Source organism: Heterodontus francisci, chromosome 11, assembly GCF_036365525.1.
Source record: "Heterodontus francisci isolate sHetFra1 chromosome 11, sHetFra1.hap1, whole genome shotgun sequence".
Lineage (NCBI taxonomy): Eukaryota > Metazoa > Chordata > Chondrichthyes > Heterodontiformes > Heterodontidae > Heterodontus > Heterodontus francisci.
Window position 1 is genome coordinate 46351590 of NC_090381.1, and position 14181 is coordinate 46365770.

The 14181-nt window shown below is 42.6% G+C and overlaps 1 protein-coding gene across 1 annotated transcript in view; it reads left to right on the forward strand.

Moving 5' to 3' along the window:
* Window positions 1-505: 505 nt before the first annotated feature.
* LOC137374862 (retinol-binding protein 2-like) overlaps window positions 506-14181 on the forward strand; it is a 44788-nt gene continuing 31112 nt past the window's right edge. Inside the window, exon 1 of the mRNA XM_068041419.1 lies at window positions 506-578. Within this exon, the coding sequence (XP_067897520.1) occupies window positions 506-578 (73 nt within the window). The remainder of the gene's footprint in view (window positions 579-14181) is intronic.

Consider the following 14181-nt stretch of genomic DNA (forward strand, 5'->3'; position numbering starts at 1 on the left):
CAGCCCACACACCCAACTCCTGCTCCAGATTAAAATTGGGTTTTATATGCCACAAGTAGCACTGCCTAATTAAATTAATTAGACCATTTGCTATGGACACAGTTTGAATATTCCAATCAAAATAATTCAGCTTCTGTCACAGTTATTAATAGCAATAATAACTGTGTTGCCCTTTTGATAATTTAACTGTTTTATGTTAGAATATTTATCCACATTATACGTCTACTCACTTATATTCTAAAATTGTGTCTCAAATTAACGAAAATACACAGTCTTTATAAGTTAAGTTGGTTTGTGAATTTGCCACTTAAGCAAAGATGAAAGAAGCTTGTGCAATGGGTAAAAGTCTTGCACTCCCTTATCTGATAATATTCCTGAATATGTTGAACTATGGACCTTCATGAGATAACTAAGAACAGTATAAGAGCAAGAGCGTGTTGTCCTGGTAGATATTTCAACAAAAGATTTGCTTTACCTTGAGTATTTGCTTCAGAAAACTGACAAAATGCCAGTAGATTACAATGGTACATGGGAGATGATAGAAAATAAGAATTTTGATGACTACATGAAAGCTTTGGGTAAGTTTTGACTGCTCTATTGAATTTATTGAACGACTGGCAATCACAAGGATGCTTTTTTTTTTATTTTGGTGCGTGATCTATACACAGAATAATAGAGTTGCAGGCTAGAAACTTGAAGCCATTATAATGTAGGAGAAGCACAACTCAAGACCTGTATATTTCTATCAGTGACCAAGTTTGTCTAATGGCGCTGATTTTTGCCCACAAAGATCTAGCAATCTCGTTGACTTTATTTTCTCCTTTCCCGATGTCAGTTTAAATCTGGTGCCAAGTCAAGGGGATCCTTAGGCATGTAGCAGCAGTGATACCAGCAAGCAGGGTAAGCAGCCAATCACAATGACGTATTCTCACAGACAGCACAACAGGATGTTAAAAGCATTGAAGGCCTTCACCTTTAATTTAAAATTTCAGATAGTGAAATAAATGGTTATGTGTTGCAACCGGGTGAGGAAGGGGTCTCAGGCTCCCCTCTTGCCCTTTTCCTGGTTTGACTGTAACAGGGTTTATCTTTTAAAACAGTGATTTTAACTTGCCACTTCAATTAATCTTTGCTCACTGCTCTCTAAGTGTAATTGCAAATGAACCAATCAGACAGGTTTTCTTAGGTTTAAACAAGAAAGATGTAAGTTAATTAGCCTTATTACTCTAACCCAGTTAAAATTACTAAAATATGCAACGCAAACATGCTTGCATGCGCCCAAGAAAAACACATATACAAATAGATACAGAGGGGAAGGAAGAATTGGTGGGGGGGGGGGGGGTGCTTTGAAGTAGCGTTGTCAATAAATGGAATTCAGTTACTGCCTTTTGTCTTTGATGTAAAGTCCTTGGTTGAAGTTGAGGTCTTGTTGTTCTCGCTGGGACCCAGTGCACAATTTCAAGCTTCTGGTGCCAGAAGGCGGAAGAGAGGTTTCTGTTGTCCTCTTGGTGATTGCCTGTAAAGTTCTGTAGTCTGGAGACTTACACTGCCCCCGTGGCTTTCCTGGGACCTTGCTGGAGAGAGACACAGAGGGAGGGAGACCTTCCTTCTCCTTTCTGTTCAAATCACAGGCTGATCCCTTTCTATGTGGCACAATTCAAAAAGTCCCCAGTCTGGCCAGCAGATAGGTCATGTGGCCATCTCTTTGTTTGAAACAGCATCTTCTAGGAGTGTTGTTGGATTTTAAAGCTCTCCAGTCACACTCGGTGGGAGGTGGAGTTCTGGCTCTTACACGGAGAAAGAATGTTGATTATCACCATTGCCCAGACCCATCTTGTTAATTGAATCAGTGAGCACTTCTATTCAACTGTCTCTCAGAATGCAAATGTGCAACCATGTTTTCAGCTGTTCAGCTCTGTGGTCTTTTAAAATAAGTTATGTGTAATGTCCTGTAAAAAAAGGCTCAAGTAATGTTCCATATGACAAATTTAATATGTTTCCATTTGGCAGATGTGATATTTGTCACACCTCCACCCCTTGCTGAATGAAATTTGACATTAGGGGAGCATTTCATTATAAATTAGAATATTGGAAGGCACACATTCTCACTCATTCTCATTCATTCAGAAGTCTTAAAATTGTTTCAGCCTTTCTTTCCTTTGTAGCAATGCTGCTTTAAACTGTTCCGTTTTCCTTGAGGTGGGTCTGAGATAGTTATGTGTTGCCCAAGGGGTTTAAAGTTTCTTCACTATCAGCCTGCAATAAGTTGGGAATGGGCATCCCAATAAACATGTGATTTTTTGGGCAGGTTTGGGGTTTGCACATTTTCATGATAGTCTCGGGTGCCTTTGTTCTTGTTGGGTTTTGTAGTGGGGTGGTTAGATTTAATTAGCTCTGAGTTGGAACTCTGATCATGGGAGTCGGCAGTGGGTGGATCCACTCTGACCTCACTTTCAGTGCTCTGGTAAGTCATGCAAGTGCTGTTCACTTCAGGGTATTGTTAGTTCCCTTTCTCCTCACTGTGGGGGAGGATTCTTTGCTAATCTTCCCTTTGTCCTCTGGGACATTCCTGCTTGCAGGTATTTGTCCAGATTCCACTTCACTTCCCTGCGGCACTTCGACTAGGTGAGGCATACCCTCTTGAGGACTTTCTTTGTCCCTGCAGGTTTCTGCAAACGCTGTTAGCAGCCCTGGTAGGGTGCATCCGTTGCCTGCATTTACATGGGAGGATGTGGGGTCTAACTTTTCCAACATTTCAGTGTTGGCTGACTGGACAGTAGGGGTGTTCATTTCAGAATCCTCCTGGACCTCCTTTAACCTGTGCTCTTTGTCCTTTTTGTCCCCTTCCTCTTTAACTCTCTGCCAGACCTGTGCCTGTCTATCCCCTTTTGTTCTCGGCAGGGGTCCCTCACAATTCATCAGCCCTCTGCTGGAGCATTTCCCAAAAGCCAATACAGGAATTAGGGGTGCAGATTTCACTACAGGTTGGGGTTTACCCTCAACTTGCCACATGTGGCAACTCCTACAGTACTCCACTACATATTTGTGGAGTTTTGGCCAGTCAAGCTGCTGCGTTATGCCGGCTTTGGTTTTTCGTATACCGACATGTACAGCCATTGTCAACTCATGGGCCATTCTTAATATTTCTCTCCGGTACCATTGTTGCACCACTAACTGGTGAACTACTGTCCACTCTTTGTCCTCAGGTCTGTGAGGATAACCGCACTTCCTCATCAGTACCTCATTCTTTAAATAGTAGCAAGCAGGGATTCTGCTTCAATTTCAGTCTGGGCAGCCTGTGCTAACTTTCTCAATACTGGTTCAGCTCATTGAGCCTCAGCTAGGGAAGATCCATTTAATCCATTCCCTGGATCCTCTGACTTTCCAAAGAAAGTTTCAGACAGGCAGACCACATGGTCATCTGTCTGCAGTGCCAATTCAGTCTCCTCTGAGAGAGCTGGTTTGATCATGGCCCGATTCACTACACATTCAGGGGACCTGCAGGGGACTGTCTCCAACCATTGCCCTGTCTCTCTGACCTCCTTCAGTCTCTCTTTCACTACTGAGGAAGCCAACTCCTTCGCCCCACCGGCAGATCATTACCTAGGAGCACAGAATCACAGAATCGTTACAATGCAGAAGGAGGCCATTCTGCCCATCGTGTCCACACTGGCTCTTCGAATGAGCAATTTGCTCAGTTCCATTCCCACACCACCCCCCCATAACCCTGCACATTCTTCCTTTTCATATAACTGTTTAATTCCCTTTTGAATGTTTCAATTGAACCTGACTCCACCATGCTCTCAGGCAGTGCATTCCAGACCTTAATCACTCGCTGCGTGAAAAAGTTTTTCCTCATGTCAATTTTGCTTCTCTTACCAAATACTTTACATCTGTGCCCTCTTGTTCTCAATCCTTTCACAAGTGGGAACAGTTTCTCTCCATCTACTCTGCCCAGACACCTCATGATTTTGAATACCTCTATCAAATCACCTCTCAGCCTTCTTTGCTCCAAGGAAATCAGTCCTAACTTCTCCAATCTATCTTCATAACTGAAATTCCTCATCCCTGGAACCATTCTCGTGAATCTTTTCTGTACTCTGTCCAATGCCCTCACTACTTTCCTAAAGTGCGATGCCCAGAACTGGATGCAATACTCCAGCTGAGGCCGAACAAGTGTCTTATACAAGTTCAACATAACTTCCTTGCTCTTGTACTCCATGCCCCTACTAATAAAGCCCAGGACACTGCACGCTTTATTAATCTGTCCTGCACCTTCAATAACTTATGCACATAAAAACCTAGGTCCCTCTGCTCCTGCACCCCCTTTAGAATTGTAACCTTTATTCTACATTGTCTCTCCATGTTCTTCCTACCAAAATGAATCACTTCACATTTCTCTGCATTGAACTTCATCTGCCACCTTCCTGCCCATTCCATCAATTTGTGAATGTCCTTTTGAAGTTCTACACTATCCTCCTCACAGTTCACAATGCTTCCAAGTTTCGTATCATCTGCAAACCTTGAAATTGTGCCCTGTACACCAAGGTCTAGGTCATTAATATATATCAAGAAAAGCAAGGGTGCCAACACTGATCCCTGGGGAACTCCACTACAAACCTTCCTCCAGCCCCAAAATCATCCATTAACCACTACTTTATATAATAAAAGCAAAATACTGCGGATGCTGGAAATCTGAAACAAAAACAAGAAATGCTGGATTCACTACTTTATGTTCCTTGTCACTCAGCCAATTTTGTATCCATGTTGCTACCGTCCCTTTCATTCCATGAGCTAAAAGTTTGCTCACAAGTCTATTGTGTGGCACTGTATCAAATGCCTTTTGAAAGTCCATGTACACCACATCAACAGCATTGCCCTCATCAACCCTCTCTGTTACCTCCTCAAAAAACTCCAGCAAGTTAGTTAAACATGATTTTCCCTTAAGAAATCAATGCTGGCTTTCCTTAATTAACTTGCATTTGTCCATGTGACTATTGATTTTGTCACAAATTATTCTTTCTAGATGTTTCCCACCACCGAAGTTAAACTGACTGGCCTGTAGTTGCTGGCCTTATCTTTACACCCTTTTTTGAACAAGGAAGACTGAAAAATTATGGCCAGTGCCTCTGCGATTTCCACCCTCACTTCCCTTAGTATTCTTGGATACATCTCATCTGGTCTTGGTACTTTATCCACTTAAAGTACAGACAGCCTATCTAATACTTCCTCTTTATCAATTGTTACAACCAGGTGAGAAGGGGTCTAGGAGTTCCCTTTCAGTCTTTGCCTGGTTTAATCGTAACAGGGTTTAATTTTAGAACACTGTTTTTAGCTCCCCCTTTAGTGAATCCTTGTTCACTGTTCCAATTGTAAGGCAAAGAAATCAGACAGGCTTCCTTAGATTTAAACCAAGAAAGGTAGAAGTTCATTAATCTTAAACTCTAATCCGGTTAACGACTAGGAATATGCGACAGGACCACGCTAGCATGCATACGAGACAAAATAAGTAGAAAGAATAAAGGGGAAAGTTTGAGGCAATATCTGTTAGTTATTTACTGTCCTTTGAGTTCAGTGTGGAGTCTTTGGTTGCCGGTAAGTCCTGCTGTTCTCTGGGGCCCAGTTCATGCTTCAACTTGTTTTGATGTCACAGTCTTTTCTCTCTTGAGGTGTACGTGTCTTCTGTGGGTCCAGTGGCTTCAGAGAAGGTGAGAGAGGCATCCTTGTCCCAGTTTCAGTTGCAAAACTGCCTTCTGTTCCTTTCTGTGTCAAGCACAATTCAAAAAACCCCAGGTTGCCCAGCAGGTTAGTCATGTGACTAGCCCCTTACTTGGAACAGTCTCTCCTGCGAGGTTTGTGGTTGTATTACCTTAGCAGTCCCTGGAATGCTCTTCCTTACACCTTCAATGTCTGTTGATCAAAATCCATTTGTTCAAATCGCAGTCTGATCCCTTTCTATGTGGCACAATTCAAAAAGTCCCCAGTCTGGCCAGCAAGTGGATCATGTGACCATCTCTTTGTTTGAAACAGCATCTTCTGGTAGGGTTTTTGGATTTCAAAGCTCTCCAATCACACTTAGTGGGGGATGGAGTTCTGGCTCTTCCACAGACAAAGAATGTTGATTATCACTATTGCCCAGACCAATCTTGTTAATTGAATCAGTGAGCACTCCCATTGTCTCTCTGTTCAACTGTCTCTAAGAATGCAAATGTGCAAGCATGTTTTCAGCTGCTCAGCTCTGTGGTCTTTTTAAACAGGTTCTGTGCAATGTCCAGTGAAAAAGGTTCAAGTAGTATCCCATATGACTAAATTAATATGTTTCCATTTGGCAGGTGTGATTTCCCTCACATTATGATTGGTTTAAGATAAATGTAACTTTTTCAAGGATTCTTACAGTAAAAGTAACAGTGTAAGAGTGTAAGTTCTCATCGGTTCATTGATTTCCCATTGATTGCAGTCTGGGGCGGTGGGGGGGGGAGGGTGAGCACTTCAACAGCGCACCACCTGGAGAAGTGTAGAATCACTGACAGCAACTTCTGGATTTCCATGTTATTCTGCGCATATGCAAACTCATGAAGTTGCTGTCAGTTTCAGTGCAGTGATGTCGGCAACACTGACAATTTTGCCATCACCTCCACCACAAAATTTGGGCCAATATTGTCTATAATACAAGTTCCTTTAATTCTTGCTCCCCTTCCTGAAGAATGTCTTGCATTATACCTGTACAGGTGAACAACCTATGGGTAATGAAGAGCAATGCCAGTTAAACTTGAGTTGTCAACTTTTTAGGGGGTGAGTCTGTGTTCGTGAAGCTACTGTTCAGCTTTTCTTCCCTTTCTAGGTTGGAATTTATGTATATTGCAGTTGTTTGACCTAGATTATCCACCTTCATGTAAACATGCCAGTGTGCCCTTTGTCACTGCCCCTTGTGCATCCTTAATACAGTCAGAATTCAAAAGTGAATAGCGCCAGGGGTTTTTCATGCTGACTGAAAAATACTGGTTTTGTATCTGTTACAATTTTAAGAAGAACCTTTTCTAGTAGGTCAAGTCTGTTAGGCGAAGAATGCAAATGTTTTGCAAAACACAGGTTGGGCCAGGCTATATATTATCTTACTGGAGCAGGGCGCATATTGCAATAGCTGCCTATTTGAAAAGATTACCCTTTTACAATTCACACAAAATGCTATTGTCTAAATTGGCCAACTTGCAATGATCATGTCTCCTGCATAATTTATGGCAAACAGACTGCTGAATTCCTGTATTGACACACTGGGAGTACAGTTATAGTGCCAAAGGTATTGATAAAATATTACATCATGTGTTGAATATTCCCTGATCATATTAAATTACTTTAAAAAATGTGTATTTATGAGAAAATCAATGGCATTTTTCACCTTTCATCTATCAATGACACGCAGTAGAATAGAAAACAATATGCCTTTTATGAAAGACAACAGCAAAGTATTGCGGATGCTGGAAATCTGACATAAAAACAGCATCTGTCAAACCTGCTGGGTATTTCCAGCATTTCAGTTTTTATGTCCTTCATGAATTTATGCTTATGAAAAGGCATATGTAGATCACCTTTTACTGATTCTCATTTTCTTGCCTCTCCTAATGCACATAAGGTATTGAGTGCAGTGCACAAGCTAAGCACCTTAAAGTCTTTTGTGGTATGCTTTCTTTAAAGGCCTTTTTCATAGGGAAAGAGGACTGCAGAGAAGAAAGATTGTAAGAGTGGGGAAGTGTGATGACAGGCAGCCACTTTGCAAGAATAACTCTGAGTCTGAACTTGGCATTTAGGGATTGAAAGCACAGGAATAAACCTTTATCTAAGTGTTCTGGCAGCCTAACTTTAAATGCGTTTCTTCTGAGAGTCTACACACAGAACACATGGCAACAATTCTATTTTAATCTAATCAATAATGTTTATACTCTTCATCACATGGGTCCATAACTGTCAGGGCACATGCTTGATTACTCAATGGATTCCAGTCACATAATCCATAACTCTTGGCAATTTTATTTGATAGGTATAATCTATAGACTAGTTATGTTTACAAAATGCATTAGAATCTACTGGAAAGCTTACAATGGCATACAGTACCCTCTAATGCAGTAGCAATTTTATCTTGAATTATGTATGAGATCTAAGGACTGTTTTTGTCTGAGATTTGCACTAAGGAATGCTGAGGACTAGATTGCCCCAGGATTTCCAGAGCTTTCTTAGCATTGGGGTAGGTGTTCAACATGGCCTGTAGCTGCAATTGGCCCAGAAGCATAATCAAGGTACAGGGAGAAGTTTCCCTGCTTCCATCTCATTTTTCATAATGAATACTAAGCTTGCAGAATCCTTTCTTAGTTGCAATGCTAAGAACAGATCACTTTCAAAGGAAGAGTATGGACATTCAAAACATCTGAACTCAACCACTTCATTGTGGCGGCACAGTGGCGCAGTGGTTAGCACCGCAGCCTCACAGCTCCAGGGACCCGGGTTCAATTCCTGGTACTGCCTGTGTGGAGTTTGCAAGTTCTCCCTGTGTCTGCGTGGGTTTTCTCCGAGTGCTCTGGTTTCCTCCCACAAGCCAAAAGACTTGCAGGTTGATAGGTAAATTGGCCATTATAAATTGTCACTAGTATAGGTAGGTGGTAGGGAAATATAGGGACAGGTGGGGATGTTTGGTAGGAATATGGAATTAGTGTAGGATTAGTATAAATGGGTGGCTGATGTTCGGCACAGACTCGGTGGGCCAAAGGGCCTGTTTCAGTGCTGTATCTCTAATCTAATCTAATTGTTTAGCAATTCCTGTTGGTAATTTACTTTTCCTTTACACAATCTTAATTTAAGTCTGACATACCATAATTTTCCAAATATAATACACATTTTATTCCCTAAAAGTTGATCTAGAAGTTAGGGTGCGTATTATACATGGTAACAAATCAAAGCGTTTTTTTTGCAGCTGGTAAGTGGGCCTCACAGGGAATGCAGTCGATCCTGTTTGGGATTGACCATCTTTCCCTAGCAAAGGTTTGGGTCCTTTTATTAGGCCCACAGAGGAACTCAGGCCAGATCTCAGTCTCCCTACCTGAGACTATATAAAGGCAGAAGGATGGAAATTCTCACAAGGAAACAGAGAGGCCATGCAAGAGGGTTCAATAATGCATCCTGTAGCATTTCTTTCAAGATTGACTTGGTGACAGTTTTCCTCCGAGGCAAATCATCTGGGGATTGCAAAGGCTTTAATCCACCAAAGGACTCAACTGGCATCATAATCAGTAGGATGTCATCCAAAACCTTTTATGGAATGACTATTTTGATACTCATGGTCCAGGTATGTTAGTTGGTATATTATATAATAAAACCTGTAAGAGGCATGCAATGCAGGAATGCCCCAGGAGTATGGCACTCTCAAACAGGCCAGACCTGCTGCAGCCGATGTTCATCACTTACAACTGGCCTGTCTTTCTCCCAGTAATAATGACACTGTAACTGCAGTATTGCAAAAGTCTCGGTGCTTATTATACAGGCAATTCGGACTTTTCATTCATGGAAGTCTAGAGGCAAGATTTTCAAAGCGTCTTGGGGACGAGCATGGGTGTGGGTGCAAATTGAAGAGAGGGAAGAGAGGGCGGGATTGAGTAGCCAGGAACCTGCTCACCTCCAATTAATTGCCTATTAAGCTCCTTGAGGAGTTTGTTAACGGGCTGGGGAGGGCCAGAAGGGAATTTTCAAAGAAGAGAGCGGGAAGAGAGAATGGTCCACTGCACATAAGTGATTAGCTGTCGGGAGCAATGTGGTTGGACATTGATGTCAATAATTATTCAAAGAAATTGAAAAAACAATATGATTGTAACAAAGCGCTTCACCTGCCTTCCTGTTTACTGTTTGGCTGCAGTTTTGCATCATAATGCTGCTGGTCCTCTGATCTGCTGCTTGTACCATTCTTCAAGCCCTGTCGTGATTGCCATCTGCCTTTTAACATTGCAGTCATGAGCAGCTTCCCGCTTCCATGCCGGTCCCGGCACTGTTGATTGTGCACCACGCTTCCCCCACCCCCGGGATCATTTACATTTGAAGATAGCATTGCATCAGCATGGCTGACACAGTGCGGGGTTGGAACCTGGAAATTATCCTGGCATCGGGGACCCGACCGCAGAATAAAAATCTAGCCCAGGTGTCTATTCTGTCTGGGGGCGTATTATATTTGGAAAATTACGGTAAATGACAGAATTTCTGAGATATCGCCTATTGCCTTCATTATCCTGTTTGCATACAGGCATCACTTTGGGGTGGACACAAGTTCTGCCAGCAGCCAATTCTATCACAATTCAATGTTTATTTCAGTGCCAGTGAGGCTAGAAATAGGAAGATAGTGCAGCTAAACACTAAACAATAGAGCAGCTGATGTAAAAGGGAGGGTTTCAGATATCTGGACCATTGGGATCTCTTCAGGGACAGATGGGACCTGTACAAGAAGGACGGGTTGCATCTAAACTGGAAGGGCACTAATATCCTGGCTGCAAGGTTTGCTAGCGTCACTCGGGAGGGTTTAAACTAGTGTGGCAGGGGGGTGGGAACCAGAGCAGTAGGACAGCTAGTGAACTAAATGAGGAGGGCATAGTAAATAAGGCTAGTAGGACTAAGAGGAAGAGCAGGCAGGGAGATGTTGCTGAGCACAGCTGGACCGGTGGTCTGAAGTGCATTTGTTTCAATGTGAGAAGTATAACAGGTAAGGCAGATGAACTTAGAGCTTGGATTAGTACTTGGAAATATGATGTTGTTGCTATTACAGAGACTTGGTTGAGGGAAGGACAGGATTGGCAGCTAAATGTTCCAGGCTTTAGAAGCTTCAGGCGGGATAGAGGGGGATGTAAAAGGGGTGGGGGAGTTGCATTACTGGTTAAGGAGAATATCACAGCTGTACTGCGGGAGGACACCTCAGAGGGGTCATGCAGCGAGGCAATATGGGTGGAGCTCAGGAATAGGAAGGGTGCAGTCACGATGTTGGGGGTTTACTACAGGCCTCCCAACAGCCAGCGGGAGGTAGAGGAGCAGATATGTAGACAGATTTTGGAAAGATGTAAAGGTAACAGGGTTGTAGTGGTGGGTGATTTTAACTTCCCCAATATTGACTGGGACTCACTTAGTGCTAGGGGCTTGAATGGGGCAGAATTTGTGAGGAGCATCCAGGAGGGCTTCTTGAAACAATATGTAGATAGTCCAACTAGGGATGGGGCCATTCTGGACCTGGTATTGGTGAATGAGCCCGGCCAGGTGGTCGAAGTTTCAGTGGGGGAGCATTTCGGGAGCAGTGACCACAATTCCATAAGTTTTAAGGTACTTGTGGATAAGGATAAGAGTAGTCCTTGGGTGAAGGTGCTAAATTGGGGGAAGGCTAATTATAACAATACTAGGCAGGAACTGAAGAATTTAGATTGGGGGCGGCTGTTTGAGGGTAAATCAACATCTGACATGGGGGAGTCTTTCAAACGTCAGCTGATTAGAATCCAGGACCAGCATCTTCCTGTGAGGAAGAAAGACATGTTTGGCAAGTTTCGGGAAGCTTGGATAACACGGGATATTGTGATCCTAGTGAAAAAGAAAGAGGAAGCATTTGTAAGGGTTGGAAGGCTAGGAACAGATGAAGCATTTGAGGAATATAAAGACAGTAGGAAGGAACTTAAGCAAGGAGTTAGGAGGGCTAAAAGGGGTCATGAAAAGTCATTGGCAAACAGGATTAAGGAAAATCCCAAGGCTTTTTATACATATATAAAGAGCAAGAGGGTAACTAGGGAAAGGGTTGGTCCACTCAAGGACAGAGATGGGAATCTATGCGTGGAGCCAGAGGAAATGGGTGTGGTGCTAAATGAGTACTTTGCATCAGTATTCACCAAGGAGAATGACTTGGTGGATGATGAGCCTAGGGAAGGGAGTGCAGATAGTCTCAGTCATCTCATTATCAAAAAGGAGGAGGTGTTGGGTGTTTTCACTGGAATGACGGAGGTGGAGGGGTGACATGATAGAGGTTTACAAAGTTATGAGCGGCATGGACAGAGTGGATAGTCAGAAGTTTTTTCCCAGGGTGGAAGAGTCAGTTACTAGGGGACATAGGTTTAAGGTGCGAGGGGCAAAGTTTAGAGGGGATGTGCGAGGCAAGTTTTTTACACAGAGGGTGGTGAGTGCCTGGAACTTGCTGCCAGGGGCGGTGGTGGAAGCAGATACGATAGCGACGTTTAAGAGACATCTTGACAAATATATGAATAGGAAGGGAATAGAGGGATATGGGCCCCGGAAGTGCAGAAGGTGTTAGTTTCGGCAGGCATCAAGATCAGCGCAGGCTTGGAGGACCGAATGGCCTGTTCCTGTGCTGTACTGTTCTTTGTTCTTTGTATACTTTAAATTCCAGTCCTCCATGGTGAGAAGTACACCACTTTAGGCAACTAGAAATGGGGAATAAATTCCCTGGCCAGTGATGCCTGTTGCATTTTTGGGTTTGTATTAGTAGCATTGTAGGGTGTTCTACAGAAAGTCTGAGCCTCTGGTAAAGGTTAACTAACGTGTGCTGTAAAACTCTATGACTCTATGACCGTTACTATACACACTGTCTGCAAGCCATCTAAGCTAGCATCCTTCGTGCTGCTATACCTTGTTCTTCTCAAGCCTGTCTCATGTGACTGTTACATCATCGCTTGTACATCCTTATACTACATCTCCCCCCCAAGTCTTTATCCAACAATATATACATCTATGACTTCTCTCCTACTCTCTCTCCCCCCAAGTCTCTGATTTTACAGATTCAGTCTCATCGGAGGTTTGACAACTCTCCCCAATCTGGTTGTCATCTGTCTGGGACAATCAGTAATCTTTGTAGGAAGTCTGGGTTGCTGACTTGGTTTATTGTTTCTATGGTTTATAGTATTTAGTTCCGTTTGGATTTGTTCCTCTTCATCTGGATCTTGCAGATGGATTATTGGCTGTTGCTTTTGCAGAACAGGAATGATATTCTTTCGATTCCTTCATATGTTTCCTTCATTCATTCATATAACATACGATCGCTGATAGTCCTCATGTTCACGAATTACTGAACCTTCTCATTTAAGGTCACGTATCCAAACTTTTTGGCCATTGTTTAATTTGGGTAAGCTTCTCGCTCAAAATCTCCTGTTGTAATTCTATTGCCTTCTGTAGGAGTTTTCTTTTTCTTGAACTTTCTCATAGTCTTGAGTCTTCAATCCTAGCATTAATTGTTGAGGCAATACTGGAAGCTGTGTTCTTAACTTCCTTCCCATTAGTAATTCTGCTGGTGACAATCCGCACAGCAGTGTCGTTGAACCATAAACTAGGAGTGAGATAGGAAGATCTTCATTTCACTTTAGTAAAGATTTTATGGTTCTCACACCTCGTTCTACCTCGCCATTGGACTGTGGATACCTCGGTGAGCTTGTAAGATGCTGAAAGCCCATCTTTATGGCAAACTGGGTAAAACATTCCTTTGTGAACTGTGGTCCATTGTCTGATAATATTTCATCTGGAATCTCGAGTCGCAAAGATGTCCGTAAGGATTCTGATAACTACCTTGGTAGTCGTGGAATGTAAATGTCTGACTTATATCCACCCGGAAAAGTAATTGATAATGATGATATACAACTTCTCACCAAACATGAATAAATCCATGCTTAGTCTTTGCCAAGGTCTAATTGGAAATTGGGTAGTCAACAGCGGTTTGCGCTGTTCTGGCCTCTGTATCGCGCATGTCTGACAGTTGTTGATCATGGTCTCAATATCCTTAGATATCCCAGGCCACCATACTGAAGATTGTGCCCTTGCTCTGCACTTGGTCACTCTATACATTCTCCACAAGCTAGCATCCTTTGTGCTGCTATACCTTCCTCTTTTCAAGGCTATCTCATGTGACTGTTACATCATCGCTCCTAAATCCTCATACTATAATGCAAACATCTCAAAAATGAATACAAAATATCAGCATTTTGAGCAGTAAGTTCTTGCCATCTTATTTGTAAGTTTAGATTTTCTAAATCCTGTCCTGTGGTGAGGTAATTCACATGCCAAAAACATGCATCGAAAAACTGCAGGTCCTCAGTCATTATTTTCCAATGCGTGCTCACAGCATCCAAAATACTTCACTACAGGAACTCAGAAAATCTACCCAGATGCCAA